Source organism: Phyllopteryx taeniolatus, chromosome 22 (assembly GCF_024500385.1).
Source record: "Phyllopteryx taeniolatus isolate TA_2022b chromosome 22, UOR_Ptae_1.2, whole genome shotgun sequence".
Lineage (NCBI taxonomy): Eukaryota > Metazoa > Chordata > Actinopteri > Syngnathiformes > Syngnathidae > Phyllopteryx > Phyllopteryx taeniolatus.
In genome coordinates, this window is record NC_084523.1 from 5,137,548 (window position 1) to 5,155,361 (window position 17,814).

At 40.5% G+C, this 17,814-nt stretch overlaps 1 protein-coding gene across 14 annotated transcripts in view; it reads left to right on the top strand.

Moving 5' to 3' along the window:
• Positions 1-17,814, top strand: part of nav3 (neuron navigator 3) — a 240,426-nt gene that overhangs the window by 138,863 nt on the left and 83,749 nt on the right. For all 14 annotated transcript variants that reach the window (XM_061761831.1, XM_061761828.1, XM_061761829.1 and 11 more), the window contains 2 exons: positions 10,674-10,791; positions 13,641-13,693. In XM_061761831.1, coding sequence (XP_061617815.1) covers positions 10,674-10,791; positions 13,641-13,693 — 171 coding nt within the window. The remainder of the gene's footprint in view (positions 1-10,673; positions 10,792-13,640; positions 13,694-17,814) is intronic.

Consider the following 17,814-nt stretch of genomic DNA (forward strand, 5'->3'; position numbering starts at 1 on the left):
TAACAGTCTTAATAGGAATTTGTTTTAGTAGCACGTGTGGAGGTAAAGATCCATCAAAAGCAACACTGACACGCGCGGCAAATATGTGTGACTCACAGTCTACTGGCGAGTGAAAGTGGGGGAAGACATCCAAGCGAGCCTGCGAGGGAAAACCACATTCCCTGGACTCTCTGTGACTCAGCAGTAGTCACACGTGATTCAGCATCGAGTCAGATGTTTAGCACATCCACACGGACCCCTTTACAGTAAATATCAAGGCTTGGAAGGTGGCAGGCAGCCCGCTAAAACTGCTGTGTTATTTAACCTGTTTCTGGGAGTCATTAATGGTTGCATAAGCTGGACTTTTACTGGAAGTTAAGTCTGGGGCATCATGTGTTTGGGTGCTTCTAAAGGACAGCAGGTATTGTTTTTCACCTTGTTGGTCTGCGTGCATGTGTGTCATCAAGTCAGAATGTGGTGTTGGACGGAGCTTGTGTAACAGGTCCTTTTTAAGGACTATTGCAGAGAAGAAAGGAAGAATGAATCATTTATCGCTATTGCCAATTTTCCTGTCTTGAGTTTCTCGCAAACATTTTAGATATGAGCGCAAGATGGTGGCAGGGAACTTCAAAACAAGCAGATATAATGAACAATTCTTCAAAAGAGAGGACAACCACTTGCTTCAAGCTGTTCAAGCTGTGCCACTCCCAGCTGAGCTTAGCATTCTGCAAAATGCCACAGACAGCCTAATGAAACTAGCATCGATGTGGCATGGTTACAACTTTCAACACAAACGGTGCAGCAACACATGCAAACAGACAATGCAGTATAACAATACTGACAGGGATATAATCTTTTTCCTCTGCAAAGAACAACTTGTATTACGGCATCTTACTGAACAGTCGTGACCGTCTTCTACGCCAAGGTGTGCACACCAGAAGGAACCGCAAAATTAATCCATCAAAAGCAGTTCTTTGCACTTAATTTCATTATGTTATTACTGTAAGTACATTGCTGTAGGGTGCTGTTTTTCTTATTAAGAAATGCTTCCTGCATGGAAGTAGAATGAGTGAACCACTATCCCATCAGTGACTTCCAACCGCATATTGTTGAATCAACGCATCCCTGACAGTATCAATCAAATCTGTAAGAAATTCTGTTTGTGCAACAGATTGAAGCACTGCAGATCACGAAAGGTCTGCTGATGCGCTCCAACTGGACGACGGCACAATTAGTCCCCGCACCCCTGAGGGTCACGGCCCCAATTTCCCCCTGATTTGCTCACACTCCGCAACATACACACTGCTCTTCTAATAAATTAATGGCTGTGCAGGAGTGTGAGGCTGTGTGTACGGTGCACCCTTTGCCTCTATGAAGCAGTAATAAAATCAGTGTAACCTGTCGTGTAACCATAGAGCTGTGAGTCAAGAACAGGTCCTTTTTTTGCCAAACAAAATGAAAAAACAAACCAAAAAAAGAGTGGCATGAGGCTGATATATGATGGTATGTTCCAGAATTTAAAGGCGCTTGGCTTGAGGTGCGGGAAATATGGCTCATAATGACAAATTAATAAGATCGATGTGATTGAATAGGCAGTTCAACGGTCCTTGAATGAACCACACTGGCTTGTAAATATGGTCCATGATTTCAACTCAGTGAATGGCAGCTGATTCCACAGCAGGATCAGTGCGGTAGAGCCCCCTGCTGGTACCTCAGCATAATACACAGAGGATGACTGCAGCAATGCTTGGTGCAAGATCTGAACCTGAGTTGGAGTCAGTAGGATGGGCCACCTCTTTGTTTTTAACTGACTTTTTAATATTTTTACTTCCAAAACAATAACTTAGCTTTACACTGATTATTTCCTACAATGAATGTAATTTCTACTATGTCCCAATAAAAGATTACAGTACAAAAGTGCATGGTTATTTCATGTATTTGGTTCAAACAAGGTAAATAGTAACTGAATTTTGATTATAATCAGCTTTCAATCAGGTTTGATGGAACCATTTATTTAACTGGTAGAGCAAGTAGATTGCATTAACAGTGATTTACCTAGTTAAAAGATTAAGCTTTTATTGCTAAATTGAACACTTTTTTGAATGATCGTGGCTGCACTCTTCCACTTGAGTCACGGTTTTGCTTCATGGCACCAAATCAAAAGCCCATTAATGGCACCGTCACGGTTAAATTTTCCTTCCCAACATGCAAATGGTGGCCATAATTGACAAAGTAAAACATTAGCAGCACAGCAACTTCTAATTCCTTGCTTGGATGTGCACTGTAAAACCTGCCTTGGCAACACCCCCTTATCTATTCATTCTCAGCCCAACAATTTGCTGTAGTTATGGCATAGACATTGCTGTCAAGCAGCCACAATTAGTCAAACCGAGTCACTTGAGTCATGTTGATGTTGCTGACCAATGCTGCGATAAAGTGCGACAAATCCAGCCATGACTCACACATATCGCGTCCTCACTGTTTGCATTTTATTCGCCTCGATGATGTGACACTGTGGTTGGTTTTTGATGATAACATTTTAAGCGTGTGCACACATCTGTTCGCTGTGTATTTCTCGCCTCGACAGGCTACTAATGACACGGTAGCCCCCTGATTTATTTGTGTTTTTGCTGAAGAAGGAGTGATTACAAAGAGTTGCGAGACATCCGAGAATACATGAAGCCCCGGGAAATTTGTGCGACACTCATCTTGAGCGTCTTGAGGCTAAAAAGCAAGAAAACAGACTGTTCTCCCTCCCTGACAACTGAACGCTTTTTTTTTTTTATACAGTTCCTGTAAACTGTGCAGGTGAACAGTGAAGCCCCATTTCTCGCGGGGGATAAATTCCACACATGCCCAGAATAATTTGTTTAAAATAGTTAAAACAAAAAGTTGATGACCTTTGCCTATTGTCTGGTACTACACTGAAGGCATACAACTTTAAATTCGCTCTTGTCTGTACACTCAAAACCCATTAACACCACCGCTTAAAAATCTACGATATAGCGGGGCGCGAACGATGAACTGCACTACAGGGGGATGACACTGTATTCATAATCCTAATCAAAAGCAAATGCTGACGTGCAAAGATTGCATCTCGACGTCATGGATGCTTCCTTGGCGACTGACAAACAAGCAGTCAAATTACATTTGGACCAATTCATCATTCCTGAACTTTACATCACCATCACTCCATGACTGATATTTAATCGCGCCAGCAAACAACTGTTGGCCTCGTGAGCAAAGCGGCTCTATGAAGTAGCAGCCATCCATCATCACAGGAAGCTCTCTAAAGACTAAACTCATAATTCTGGGTCTGCTTTCTATTAATGCACAGTATATACATTATAGCCCTGAAATTTAAAAGTGGCCCTTCTCTGTCCACTTTATAGCAGACAGACATAATATGTAGGATAATGGTTGTTGTTGTTTCCTTGCCTCAGTGATAATCGCTGATGTGTACTGATTTATGAATCCTGATTTCAAGTCAAACAGTACCGATCTGCAGTCATCACATTGTGGATTATGTGTCCTCCTTAACGCATTTAAAATCCAAAACATAATATAATAATAAGCAACTGTACCATGCACATCACCACACAGCAGTCGCTAAGAATCAATATTTATCAAATAACATTAAAATAATACATTATACTTGCCAGAGAAGATGGTTATTAAATGTAATGTAATGATGTAATGTAATTAAATGTAACCCTGTGTGCAGATAGTCCAAGTTGGCTGGAACAGGTTTTGCTCTGACCTACCAATCAGCAGAGAGAAAAATGCTGACGGCTTCAAGGGTCAGCGGTCTGGCCCTGTGAGGATGAATTTGTCATATGATTGGTTAACAGTCCCATTTCTAATATAGTTTGAATTACATCAGATAGTGCTATTGGTTCTGAAGGCCATGGCCATCTTAGATTAACATGGCAACAGAAAGAGTCTGATTGGACAAAAAAAAGATAACATCCGCATACATGGATATACTGAAGGCAGTACAACCCAGAGAAACGAAATGAGGGAATAAATTACTGTAATACAGTTTCATGAACCAAATATTAGAATTTAGGTTGTAAATGTAAATCAGTGCTTCTGATAGTGATTAGGCCAGCAGAGATTACCCCCCCCCCCCCTAATTCCCCCCTCTCAAATGCATATGTTTTGTTGAGTCTTTACACCGCATCCTCTTGTGACTCTGCTTCTTTCTGGCCCGCCGCGCTACAAGCGCTCGACGTTGACGCTGAGTAAATCCAATGTGCATTCTGTGTCCAAAAACATCTCGCAGTCGCATGCAATTATGTCATTTTCGACTCAGCACTTCTGCTAAAGCGACAAAGTGGCTTGGCAGATGACAAAATGATGACTGAACGTCTTGGCGGCGGCATTTCGGTCTATTCTCCGCTCTTTGTAGTGATATCACACTGGGGGATTAGCTTGAATGGAACAATACGCACAAATGTTGGCATAAGAAAGAATAATCACACACTGGACTTTGGTAAGTATAACAATATAGAGAGAATATCCTACTTTTGTGGTCTAGGTCAGGACACTGGTTCTCAAACTTTTTACACCAAGTACCACCTTACAAAATATTTACTTCTCCACCATATTGGCCAACATTAAAATGCAGTCAAAAGAAATCCAGAGGCCAAGGTAATTACAATACTTAAGTTAAATACAACTGAACTGTATTTAAAAAAAAAAATTTACTGTACTTGAGAAGTTAAAAATGTACAGTACATTACTGGATAAAAAAAGAAAGTTTAAATAAGCTGTTGCATAGTTACAAGCTTCATTTTAAGATGTTTGATTGTATTTCATGCTTTAGCTGTTGCAAATTGTATTTGTATTTAATTCAGTGATTCTTTCGCATACTACTTGTGGGTCTCATAACACACTTTGAGAATCACTGGTCTAAGATTTTGGTGGACCAGCCGGAACACTTCATAACTTTTACACTGGAAATATTGTGTGCATCACTTTTTTTCCATAAAAAATACATATTTACTTCAACATTTTTAAACAGCTTTCCATCTCCTATTTGAGCATGATTAGTATCATGTCAGTGTATTGAGTTTTCCATCCTGAAAAAGAGCCTATAAACTCACCTAATTGTCTCTTTGAGGGATAGTGTGTAAAGTTTTGGCGGCGCAGTCGAAGGCTTTTTTCCTTCAGGAAAGAAAAAAACAAGCCGCAATTGACATGTTTCCCCCATTTATGCTCCCTCATGCATCAGCCTGATCAACGATATTTATTCTGTCCGCTGATGCATTAAATTTGTGTTTTATCGCTGCGTGCTGAACTGACTTATCGGCTTTGTAAATACAGCTGGACATTCCCCGCCGCCTCTGCTGAATTCACCCATATACATTTTGCTGTGATTGACAGCTGGCACAGTAACAAAGGCCTCGTTCTCCTGATTGGTGTCCTCCTGATTTAACTTTGCTTTAACCATCACCGTTATTTCCTCAAGCCGAGGGTGAGCCCACGAGGGGAAACTTTGAGACTCCTCAGTTGGGTGTTTGCAACACTGGAAGGCCGCCCGCTGCGATTACGAGCGCCGGGTTTCCGGTAGGAAGGGGCCCCCTCCCTATTCCGCTCTCGGGACAAGGTAATGACAGTTTTGGAGGGAATCAAGATGCATCAGACTTGCCCCTCAGTCAGAAGTCAGAATGGCTTCCAGGTGCGCTACAACGGAACACAGACAAAAGCCATCTGCGCCGCCGTGATTCTGTCGGAAATCGGTTTTCAGCGGCGTACTGGATGCTCACTGGAAGCCATCACGGGGATCTGGCGCTTGGTCTCTGAAATGACCCCAGAAAATTGATTCACGCTTGCATTTCCCCCAGAAGACACAGCTGCCATGCTTTACTTTCAGAAGAGACATCACTTCCTTCCTCAGTCTTATCGTATTTTAAAAGGGGCATTTATGGAAAATGGACTTTTGAACAGCCAGACCCATAAAGTGTGAAATTAAACAAACAAGTAAAGATTTGGTTGTATACCTTTTTCTGAAAATGTCTCTGTGGGGCTTTACTTTGCTTAATTTACTTACTAACCACCCCAAAATGGAGTTCCTCCACCCATGACATGATCAACTAGGCCGGGTGAAGATCCAAAGCCACTTTCATGCAAGATTGCTGCCTCTGGAAGGCTGTCATGAAGAGACCCAAACATCCCCTGCAGGTGTGACACCCCGCCCATCGTGTCAAAGCCAAAGGGTAAGCAGAGCTGCATTGAGTTTTGTCGGACATACTCACTAGGGTTAGTTTGTGATAAGCGGCACAGCTTGATTGCTTGGTGAACCCGTTGACATGGTGGTGATGGGTATTTGTGTGCCGCAGTGTAGTGTATGAACTGCTGAGTAAAGATGCTTTGATTGTCTTTATATGGGCACTCTCTCAGTTTATGCCCCCTATCGTCAAGGAAACAGAAACCAGACTTGCCATTGGCCCAGCACTATATGGGGCGGTTTATACCTAAATAAACTGGCTAATTGCAGCGGGACAAGAATTAGTGGGTGTAAAATGAATTGTAAGCCTGACTCAGGCTTCAAAACAGCTGGGAAGTGTTTTCAATTGTGACTCCTTTATTGCATGTACAGTGAATGCCAGCATATTCGTGGTTTGGCATTTGGAGATGTTTTTGAGAGTAACCTGTCCATTTTTTTTACTGAAAAACTGACCTCGTCGCTGTTTTTGTGGTCAGCCCAGAGCCATGTCTAATATAAAACTATAGCTTTGGCGACTTCTTGTGCCATCAAGGGGCAAAGGAACTATGTTGAAGTGAAGGTTGGAGCTTCATTTAGTCAGTGCATAGCCTTGTCTGATAGAAGAAAAAGTGTTTTCCTGCCAAACTTTTCTTGGTGGGTGGCAGTTATTAACAGAGAACAATATGCTTGTCATTTATCGTTTTTTTTTTTTTTTTATGGTTACAAGGACAAGGAAGTGAAAATGGAAGAAACCAGGAAGAGCATTGTTTTTCTTGCCATTAACAGTTTTGCAGCAATCTAGCCATCATGTCACATGCATTCATATTCATTCTGCTGTATGCACTCATCACTTGTTCCGTGAAAGCAGCTTTATGTCGCATTTAATCACCTTGAGGACTGACATGAGAGCGGATCCTGTGCCAAGTTTTCAACCCGCCGCAGCCACGGGAGGGCACTTAGCCCGTTTCGGACAACCTTACACTGCTAAACGCCCTCTGAGTGATTGTACATATGTGCTCAGTCCCCCCTCGACCGCTGTTAAACTTAATTTATTCGACAAGTCGGGACCGATGCCATGATTAAAGAGTACATTCATTCATCGATGCTGCATTGATGCATATGTGAACAGGATGGGATGCTGTCCTCTCCTCCAGTCTGGCTCTTCACTGGTTCCCCCTAGAGGTTACAGGGTGACACTGCAGCTTCTATCTATAATACCTGCACCGAAGTAGCCGCTGCATTGTGATTAAGGCTGCTGAAGGCAGGTTATCTTCTCTGAGGGAAGAGCCGCTCTGGATGTCTCACACCGAAGGGGGGCTCAACTACGGAGAAGGTAAACAAGAGGCAGGAGGAGGAGGACTTTGCTTCACTAATGCGTACGTTTAATGGTCATGTGCGTACTATTTGCTTCGTTGATGTCAGCATCTCGAAAGGAGGCGTTTGACAGGTTGAGAAAAAAAAAAGAGAGGGAGAGAGGAGCCAAGCGGGCTGAACTCTTCCACAGTGACTCCGAGCAGTCGTGAATCGAGCGCGTTGGCGAGGCGGGCTGCATCTGATGCTTGCCACGCAGCTGGGAGGGATGAGGTTGAGAGGCGACGTCGACCGCTTGCAAAGGTCCCGACTTGTCTCGAACGCATCACTTCTATACTTTCAAATCATACAATAAATGACACCGTGCTCAGCATCCCACTGGGGTGAGAAACGGGTCTTTTTAGAATACACTATAGATAGATAGATAGATAGATAGATAGATAGATAGATAGATAGATAGATAAAGATGTTATTTATTTATTGCCGTTGATCCATTTTTTTTCAGTGAACCTAACAGGAACGTGTTTGTGATGTGGGGGGAAGCCATAGTATCCTAACAAATCCCTTTAAAAATCTCTGAATTGGGATTTGAACCCCAAACCTCAAAACTGTGAGGCAGACATATTTACCACGAGCGCACTGTGCTGCCTCATTGTATTCAATACAAGAAAATTGTTTCCCCGACCATACAGCAAGGGTAAAAAACTCATCAAACTGACAATAAAATGCACAAGCTATCACTACCGATCCTAAAACCAGTTGGAAAAAATGATACTCAAAGTTTATTCCTGTTCAGTAAGCTGAGTGTTCAGACAGAAAACCAACATTTTTGCACCATTCACTTTTGCTGGCATAAAGTGGCATGTCAAATGCAGCCACTAAGCAGCATAAAACAAACAAACCCCTCCAGGTTGGATATGCGCAGTGTGTAAACCTTTAGATTTGTCTTTATTTGAAACAAAGTCCCCTCTGGAGCCACAGCAGATGCAGTGGCAGCTGGCTATTTTGCCCACCCTGCAAATAGATCCAGCGACCACTGCAGTCTTGACAAGATCAAGATATTGCAAATAAGTCTTTTCTTAAAGATGACTGTAAAAGTGTCTGTGATGAATGGAGGTGTCCCTTATAATGTGTATGGGTGTGTAAAGCGAAGCAAATGTATTTATATAGCGCATTTCATACACAAGGTAACTCAATGTGCTTTATATGAATAAAAGCATTTAAAAACAAAGAAAAAAAACAGCTTATAAACATTTAAAACAGAGGCAAAAAAATAAAAATACAATTAAAACAGCGTACAATGCAAAAAATATCATTTAAAAGTGGAAATGCTCTAAAAGGCATGGGGAAAAAAGAAGAGTTTTTGACCTGGACTGAAAAACATGTTCTGTTGGCAACTTATTCCATTTGTGTGCAGCATAATAGCTAAATGCTGCTTCACCATGTTTGCTTTGGACTCTTTGCTCCACAATTTGAGCTGAGTCTGTCCATCTCAGAGCCCTACTGGGTTTATATTCCATTAGCATTTCTTTCATGTATTGAGGACCTAAACCATGGAGTGATTTATAGACCAGTAGCAGAACTTTAAAATCTATTCTAAAGCTGACTGAAAGCCAGTGTAAAGACTTTAGAATTGGAGAAATATGCTGAGCTTCAGCATTCTGAATGAGCTGCCGCTGTTTAATGCTCTTTTTGAGGTGTCCAGTCAGAAGACCATTACAATAGTCAAGTCTACTTGAGATAAAAGCATGGATGAGCTTCTCCTGGTCTGCTTGACACATGCAAGCCTTCAGTCTGGATATGTTCTTCAGATGGTAGAAGGCAGTTTTTGTAATTGATTTGATATGACTGTTGAAAGTCAGGTCAGAATTTATCAGAAGATCAAGGTTTCGGACTTGGTCTTTGTGTAGTAACTTTATTTCTAACTTTAGGTTTCATTTACTATACAGTAGTTGTCCAGTTCTAAGACTCTCTCACACTATGTCCATTTGTTTACTTGACTCCTGATGCATTTGCAGTGTGGTCTGTTTCCCCTTTTAATGCAATACACAGCCTTTTACACCATAGTGGATCTGTAATTAAGTGTTGACTCTGACAGGCACAGTCACACAGCTTGGACTTGCTCATACCATTGCCATATAGTCACTTTGCAGCCCATTTTGCATCTCCTTCTATGGGAAACATACTTGAGTGGTTCCATCAGACCATTCCATATGGAAATTGGGATATACAACTGTGAGATGGGGATTTTTAATGAATAAAGATAGATGATTTTAGGGTGTCAAGAAAGCTCAACGTCATGCAGTTCAGGTGTTGTAGCAGTGGAAAGTGTGATGACTGTGCCTTTCAGCTTCTTCAGGTCGTTTGCGGGGCACCCTTAGGCCGAAAGGGGCTCACGTCTTGCGTCTCCTGAAAGCCCATCGGAATGCCAGCAGCTGTCGGGTTCAGTCTGTTGTTCGGCTGACAAAGTGTTTCTTATCAGTCACTTTATGGACTACAGTGAAAGACTAAGAGACTGCTAAGAGGTCTGACTGATGATACAATGGCTTACCCAACGTAATACTCCTTAAACCTTCTTTTATATCCTATATTTCAATTAATTAGTTTTATAAAGCGATGTATACATCCAAGGCACAGGTGCTGTTTATATAGATGTGTTAACTGTATAAAAGCTGAAATTACAGCCAATTATGAATCACTTAAATTGGATTTCTCATGCAGCGCTCATGAAGTAATAATAGCTATTCCATGTGTTTTAACTGTCTTCCAGTCAGTAAATGGAATAGATGTCTTACTCGACAGCCAGTTTAAATATAGCACCGAGACACTTTACTAGTTGGACAGGAAAATGAAACAGGAAATTGTGGCACACTGTAAAACATTAATAGCAAATGACTAAATAGTCACAGTTCTTTATTGGGCAGTGATTGAGATGAAAAGAGCAACAGTTGAGTCATTGTGTTTGGCTCGTCACGACTCACTTTGGGGCTGTAAAATATGCAAAAACACCTTCACTGTATCTAATATGTACACCATTTTTATCAATATATTACGGTACTCACACACGTGTGTGCTTATCATTTAGCATGGACGCACAGTTAATTTTGATACAGGAGTGTAGCAAATTGGTGAACACACCTTACTAAATTGTCTGGCAATGTTCTCTTCACAGATTTACACAGACTGGGCCAATCACTACCTGGCAAAGTCGGGCTGTCCGCGGCTCATCAAGGACCTGAGCCAGGACGTCACCGACGGAGTCCTGCTAGCACAGATCATCCAGATAATAGGTACACACATGCACACGCAGGCACGCACGCACACACACACACACACACACACACACACACACACATTTTCACTCCAGAAACGCTATACCATGGTACCAACTTACGAGTTTTTAGAGATATGGGTCGTCACTTGGCCGAGTTGCAAGCAAAAATTGGAGTCACTAGCGCTAGCGATATTAAAATCACAAAAAGGAGCAATTTTAAAATGAACAATTCTTGAAAAAATAGGCTTTCTTTAAGCTGTTTATTGGCCCTCTCAGTTGAAGTTTACTGTAAAACGAAACAAAAGACAGCAAATCAAACATTGTATATTTAACCAAGAACACAACGACTTTCTCTTAAGAAAGTCTGCTAGCTTAATGCTAATATGACAAATGCCGTAGATGAGCTAACGACTCCAGCATCAATGTTGTGCTCATTTTTAACCTTTAAACAACTTGAACGCAAGTGGTAGCAACACGTGCAGACAAAGCATTCTCCTCTGTTCCATCATCAAATCGACATGTAGTATGTCTGTATATATTATACTGCCCCCTGGTGGCCAGGACACACACACACCAGAAGAACCAGCACAATGCCCACTGAATTATCGGGTTGCACAAACTGTTAAATTGTTTACATTCTATTGAATTCTGTTACTGTTGTATGTTTTTATAAAGTACATTAATGTATAATGCTATTTTCCATGTTGCAAAACATTACAAAACTTTGTTGCAGATTTTTGGGTCACTGGAATGAATTAATAGCAATTCAGTTCCTTTCAATGGGGAAAGAGGAGTTTTGACCTACAAGCGTGATCATGGAACAAATTAAACTCTGAAGTCAAGGCACCACAGCATTTCTTTCATGCACACCCCCATAAATACACATCCATTCATTTTCCATTCCAACCCTACCCGAAATTCGACCCCAGAACCACTCCACTGCGAGGCAGACATGCTAAAAACTCACAAAAAATATGTTCTATGACAACCAAGATGCACATGGTGCCTTGAAAATGCTTTATTTTCTCACGAAAATGCTAAATGTTAGTTTCAATAAGGCTGCAGTTATTTAATCAACCCCATCAATACTGACATTTCTTGCATCATTTTTTGAACAAAATCCAACTAAATTCACCCCCTCCATCTTCACTTTGTCTTCTCTTGCATTCAGGTGCTCTACTTATCCTCTTTACACTATATTCACTCTCTCTGTCTTTGTAACATAACAATTTACGAAGACCTGAAGAGCTATCAAATACAAACAGACTGTCTTTTATCGAGTGTGTAGCTTCTGATCACAGGGAATCGTGCGCTAAATTGTGAGATGCATGATGAAGCCAGACAGTTGGACGCTTTGAAGTTGATCAGCTGGGTCTTAAATTGGCTTGGATGACAGTGTTTTGGAGCATCTGCTGGCAGTTTTCATTACGACCGGTGCTGAGACTCATTATTATTTTAATAATTGATGCCAGTGAAAATCTAAAGGGGGATTCTCAGTGATTCATTCCTATGTTGTCAAACTTTTTGCAGTAAAGTAGGAAGTCACATATGTCCCTTTAGTCCCGCCCACCGAGCATTTACGTGATCAAGCGTGGTGTTATTTGTGATCTTTTATTGCATTAATTTTGACGTTTTCTCCTTAAATTTGGTTGATTAATTAATTTTGTATTCATTTATCCAATTAAGTAAATTTTAACCAATTTATCGGAAATAACGTAATAAGAAATCCATTTTACATACAGTACATTTAACTTTTTAAAATCAGTTTATTAAATAATGGGTTAATTGTTTATGATGGATAATTATACAAAAAACAATTGGAAATGAGAATTTTATTTTTAAAGTTAACTATTTTAGATATACAGTATTACATAAAGGACATTTGACGTTTTAAAATTGATATATTAAATCACTGTGTAATTCAATCTATTTAATCATACTTGAAACAAAATAATGAGAATGAATGACGACTTGATTGTTAAAATGGCCTACTTTACATATTTGGGACACACATTAAAAACAAATTTTTAAACCTTATTTACAAATGACCTGACTCTTTTGTGGTTGTATTCATTCTTTTTTTTTTTTTATTCCTTTATCGCAAATAATTGGCTAAATAACTTTGTTGATATAAAATAAAGATCATCGTGAAATAAAAAGTTTTTAGTAAATCATTTCTTCACTGTAATGAAATGAATAATAACATGTATGATTGAGAATTATGTCATTAAAATACTTTACATACACATAAATCTTTTTTTTTTTTTACCTCACCCTCAAATTTCCTGGCCCTTGTGTCATTTTCAAAATTAACTGCAGGTCATGAGCACAAAAGTTGGCCCACCCTTGCTTTTTAGGACAGTGGCATGTATACCAATCTTTTCCTCATCTGTATTCGAGTTACAAATGAATGTGAAAACTTGCATAAGTTTTCTTTGTTTCTCCGTCACTTCTTCTAGTTGTGTCAAAGTGCAGACTATTTCTTCGCCTCTCACTGATGCTGTCCATCCTCCTAAATCTTTCATTTGTACTTCCTTGAACTCACACACTCTCTCGCTCTCACTCTCTTTCTTTCCCTCTCTGTTGGATTGAAACTTTACCCTCCCTGCTCGCCCCGAAACAGACAATGAGGCCACGCTCTGGCCTGTCAGTAATTCTCTGGCAGCAGCTGACGAATTAGGCAGCTTTGCTTCCCAGACGCCCTGTGCGCACGCTCACACACACACCCTCCTACGCTTCTACACACACATACACACACGCTGCATGCACCTAACCCAGCGCTTCTTTGCCGGCTTGTACCTGAGCTCACTGGACTGGATGCTGTGGAAGGATAGTAAACATCTCTTCTCGTCCTCTCTCCTGCAGCCAATGAGAAGGTGGAGGATATCAATGGCAGCCCCCGGAGTCAGACCCAAATGGTGAGTCTTATCTTCGATTCTGTCATTGACCACACACACGTTATGTATGAGAAACACATATTTGTATCATGATTCACTGCTCTTCTACACCATTACAAACTTACACATCTTGTAACAACAGCCAATTCCATTCCCTTTATAATCAACCTGTAAGGCCCACAATTCCATCAAAGAGATCTTATACTGTACTGTATCATCAGATGTAATCATTTGGATGCAAACCTAGAGTTCTTAATGCACTTTACACTGTTTGAACCTGCCATACATCCTCATAAGGTTGATATTTTTATATTGCCCCCCTGGAGAAGTTCAAGCCTATTTATTTTGACTATTGTGCACTTCTGGCTGCCATTCAGCACACTGTTGACTTAATGAGACTTCAGGCTCGCGTACCTACTCATTTTCATCACAGTAAGATCATTATGTGCGCTTTAACTGGAGTCGACTGAGTGTTTATGGGGTATTGGTTCAGCCGTGGCATCCGTGTGCCTGCCGCTGAAGTGAAAAAGTAAATCTGTTGCTCTTTTAATGAGACAGCGTGGGTGAGGTCTGAGTAAGAGCCCCGACAAAACACTGCATCTTTGCTCTGCTATAACCATTGTCCCGGTATGTGTTCATATATTTATTTCCACAGTGCTATTATGTAGGTCGTACAGACGGGACAAATTGATGGATTTGATTTAAAGTCTCGGAACATCTGAGAGAAAATCTGGGATTCGCTCCAAAAGGAATGTGTTCGTACAATTGGTTTCACACGTTTTGTGTCATTTTTCAGCTGTTTTGACTCACTCGTCCACGGAGAGTCCAGCTGTGGTGGAAGTCGGCTGCGCTCTGTTAGGAAATAGCACTTAAGAACCAGGAAGGAAGAGGGAAGGTGAAACCTGAGCGTTAGAGGTGTCAAACCGAGTTTCCTGGAGATAAACTCCAAAACCTATTGTGGGCCTAACTGGTAAGGGCCAGCACCACAAGCAAACGTCCTTTTGGTTTTATACTCCCTTGTTTACTTAAAGTTATGGCTTCTAAAAAGTGAGCGCTGTGTACTTTAGTGGCCAAAGGTTCTGCGGTTAACCACGTTCAAGACTTAATTGGGCAGTGATTCTCTAAATTTTGAACGAGTGGTATGCAAAATAGGTACAGTTCAATTGTATTTAACTTTGAAGTTCAATGCATTTGCATTTAATCTTTAAGAATTGCTTGTTTTTTTCCAGATTTATTTCAGGAACATTTTTATTTAACTTTGATATGCAATACATTTTAACTGAATCATTATTTTACTCCTCCAAAGCCACGGACGTTTATATTCATCAACTGGAATCCGACTGTTTACCGCCAAGTCGAGTACGGTTTGTCAACTCATGTCATGACTGACAGTATACAGTTTTACTCTTTGTCTACAGCCACTTACTAAGCCCACTGATCTCCTCCACCTGCTCCGGGGGAACAGTGGGTCCAGCCAGCTTAGGAAACGTGACTTTAAGGAGGTATGGTTGCTTCCACAGTGGGCACAAGGAAGGAAACAACTGATGCACACTTGAACACACACATCAAGAATAATGACAAAAGGCTAAAACAACAACGTGAGACAGTTATGCAATACACGTATATGGCACCACAGTCTTCTCCAGATTGTGTCCATTCATCCTGAAGAGTATCTATGAGGTTGCAAAGTTGTTTGATGGTGTTGAGGTTAGTTTATCCATGCCAAACTCATCCAACCATGCCTTAAAGGACCTTGCTTTGTGCACTGGGGGCAACAGAAAATGTTCTTCTCCAAACTGTTACCACAAAATCAGAAGCATACATCTGTCCTACGTAGTTAATGGATGAAAAAGTGTACCCCGATACTTGTGTCCGCTTAGCTACCGATACAGGAGTAGTTGTCAGAGACAACAAGTGGTAGCCACTTGGGAGTGGATTCATTTCATACACTCTTTTGTAGGATGAGCAATGACAGTCCCAAAATCATTAGCCTTCTTGTCCACGTGGGAGGTCTCTTCAGGTGTGCGGAGTGGACCGCGGCCAACTAAGCAGCTGCAGGAGCAGAGTCTTGCACACCAGTGTCAGTGTAGAGTCTTCAACTAATCTTCGACTATGTTGGGATTCCTGCTAGGAGCAAATGGTTATTGAAGAAAATGTTTATGATGTACAGTATGTATATAAATGGTTAATCAATGGATGCATTTGGTACTCAAACAAATTTCAAGTGGTGGTTGCTGTTGTTGTTTTAAACAGGAGCTGAGGCTTTAAAAACAAAACAAAACTTCCTCCTTGACCTGAACAACAAACATAAATGGGATTAAATGTGAATCTACGAGGAAAAAACAAAGTGAACAGTACTGTGACATTAAAGATGATTTGAGATAATAAAAAACAACAACACAAACTATAACCAATAATAAAAAAATATATATATTTTATATTTTAACAAAACTACCAATGCACCCCTTCCCTTGATTTGTATTATTGTAGCTTCTACAGACAAAAATAATTCCTGAGATGCAGGGATGTCAACACCATCAATATGGCAGTAAAATTTTACAATATCAGTAATAATCCTAATTTATTCCATACTGAAATGAAAATGCCTCGAAATTGACAACGACAGAGCAAGCCATGAATGTTAATATTCAGCATGAGGATGAATAATTGCTCATTGTATGCATTGTATTTAGAGGCTCTTTAAGTGAAATGAGATTTTGAATGCTAAAATGTAATTATTGCTATTCATCGCTTTTCAAATGGACTGTTTTATGAAAAAAAATGAAATCATAGTAAACCACATTATTATTTATTAAGATGTCCAACTGTAGTTGATTACAGACTGCATTCCTGAACGGAGAAAAAAAAATGTTTTAGTACATGTGATGACATTCATTTATTAACTTGATTTTATGAATTAATTAATGTCCGCGTTGTAACAGAAGCCCATTTAGCCAGTTTAAAATTGGGTATAAAAAGTTGGAGTCTGAAATCTGTCATTCCTGTTGAAAATGGTCAAATGTACAGCCCACTGAAATTGAAACAGTTCGCATTACAGCACTGAAGAATGCTTTACAAAAGGTAGCCTTAATATAATTGCGAAGCATCGTATAGTTTAGCATTCTGCTGGATTGCTTGTGATTTGATGGCAAACTGGTTACTGCATCTCACATTCACCTTGTTTTTGTTGGTAGTAAAACTTTACATCAATTCTATGAACTTTCCAGCTCATAGTAGCGGATGGCAAAAGAGCCTTATTCAGCATTCGGTAGAAAATATTAAGTCTCGCAACACTAATCCTCCTCATTATAGACAGACATCGTTAGCAAACCACGCAGCGCTTCCCCTGGAATACAGATGAGTGTGCACTTTCATTTTCTCGGGTTTATGCGTGCGCCTTTTGTTTCGAGCCGCCTCAGCAAAGAGTCTCGTGCAAAAAAAAAACCAACACATCACCTCATAAATGATGAATACCACTTGGTAAATGAAGTGATGTGGCATCTGCCTGCAGGAGCCCGCAGATCGTTTTAGGACAGATTAGATGTAACAACTCACCACTTTATTTTCAAATCTGCCAGATTTTTAGTGTGACGCAGATCATATTAAAAGCAACCATCCTGGCCAACCCTTCACGCACTTAAAAGAGACAAGATACTAGGGCTCTAAACATTTTAATGATGTTTAGCACATGAAACATTTCTGCACTCGTGATTTAATGATTTGTAGGGTGTGGGTGCAATGACCCCCAGCTGCATTACAGATCGTATTCCACTTAAAAACTTTCAGTTATATAGCAAAAGAACCCCTGACACTCACATAGGTTGCCTGTATGTAGTGTGAAATATCCCAACCTTGGAAATTTGGCCATCTTGTGTCCAAGACGCAAAATATGCAGGGTTTTTGCATTGACAGATTAACCTGAAACACACTCTATAAAACATTCAGTCATAAGCAACAGAGTTCTTGCCCTACCAATAGGGTTCATGTCCTACCAATAGAGTGTCCCCAATGTACATAGTGAAGATTGGCTGGATCTGGATTGGCGATTAACATTTCCACCAAATTCTCAAGTCATTTCACTGATCGCAAATGGACAGTTCTGGTTGTTTTAGATGTCTGATCTGAGAAGGTTTCATCAGTTC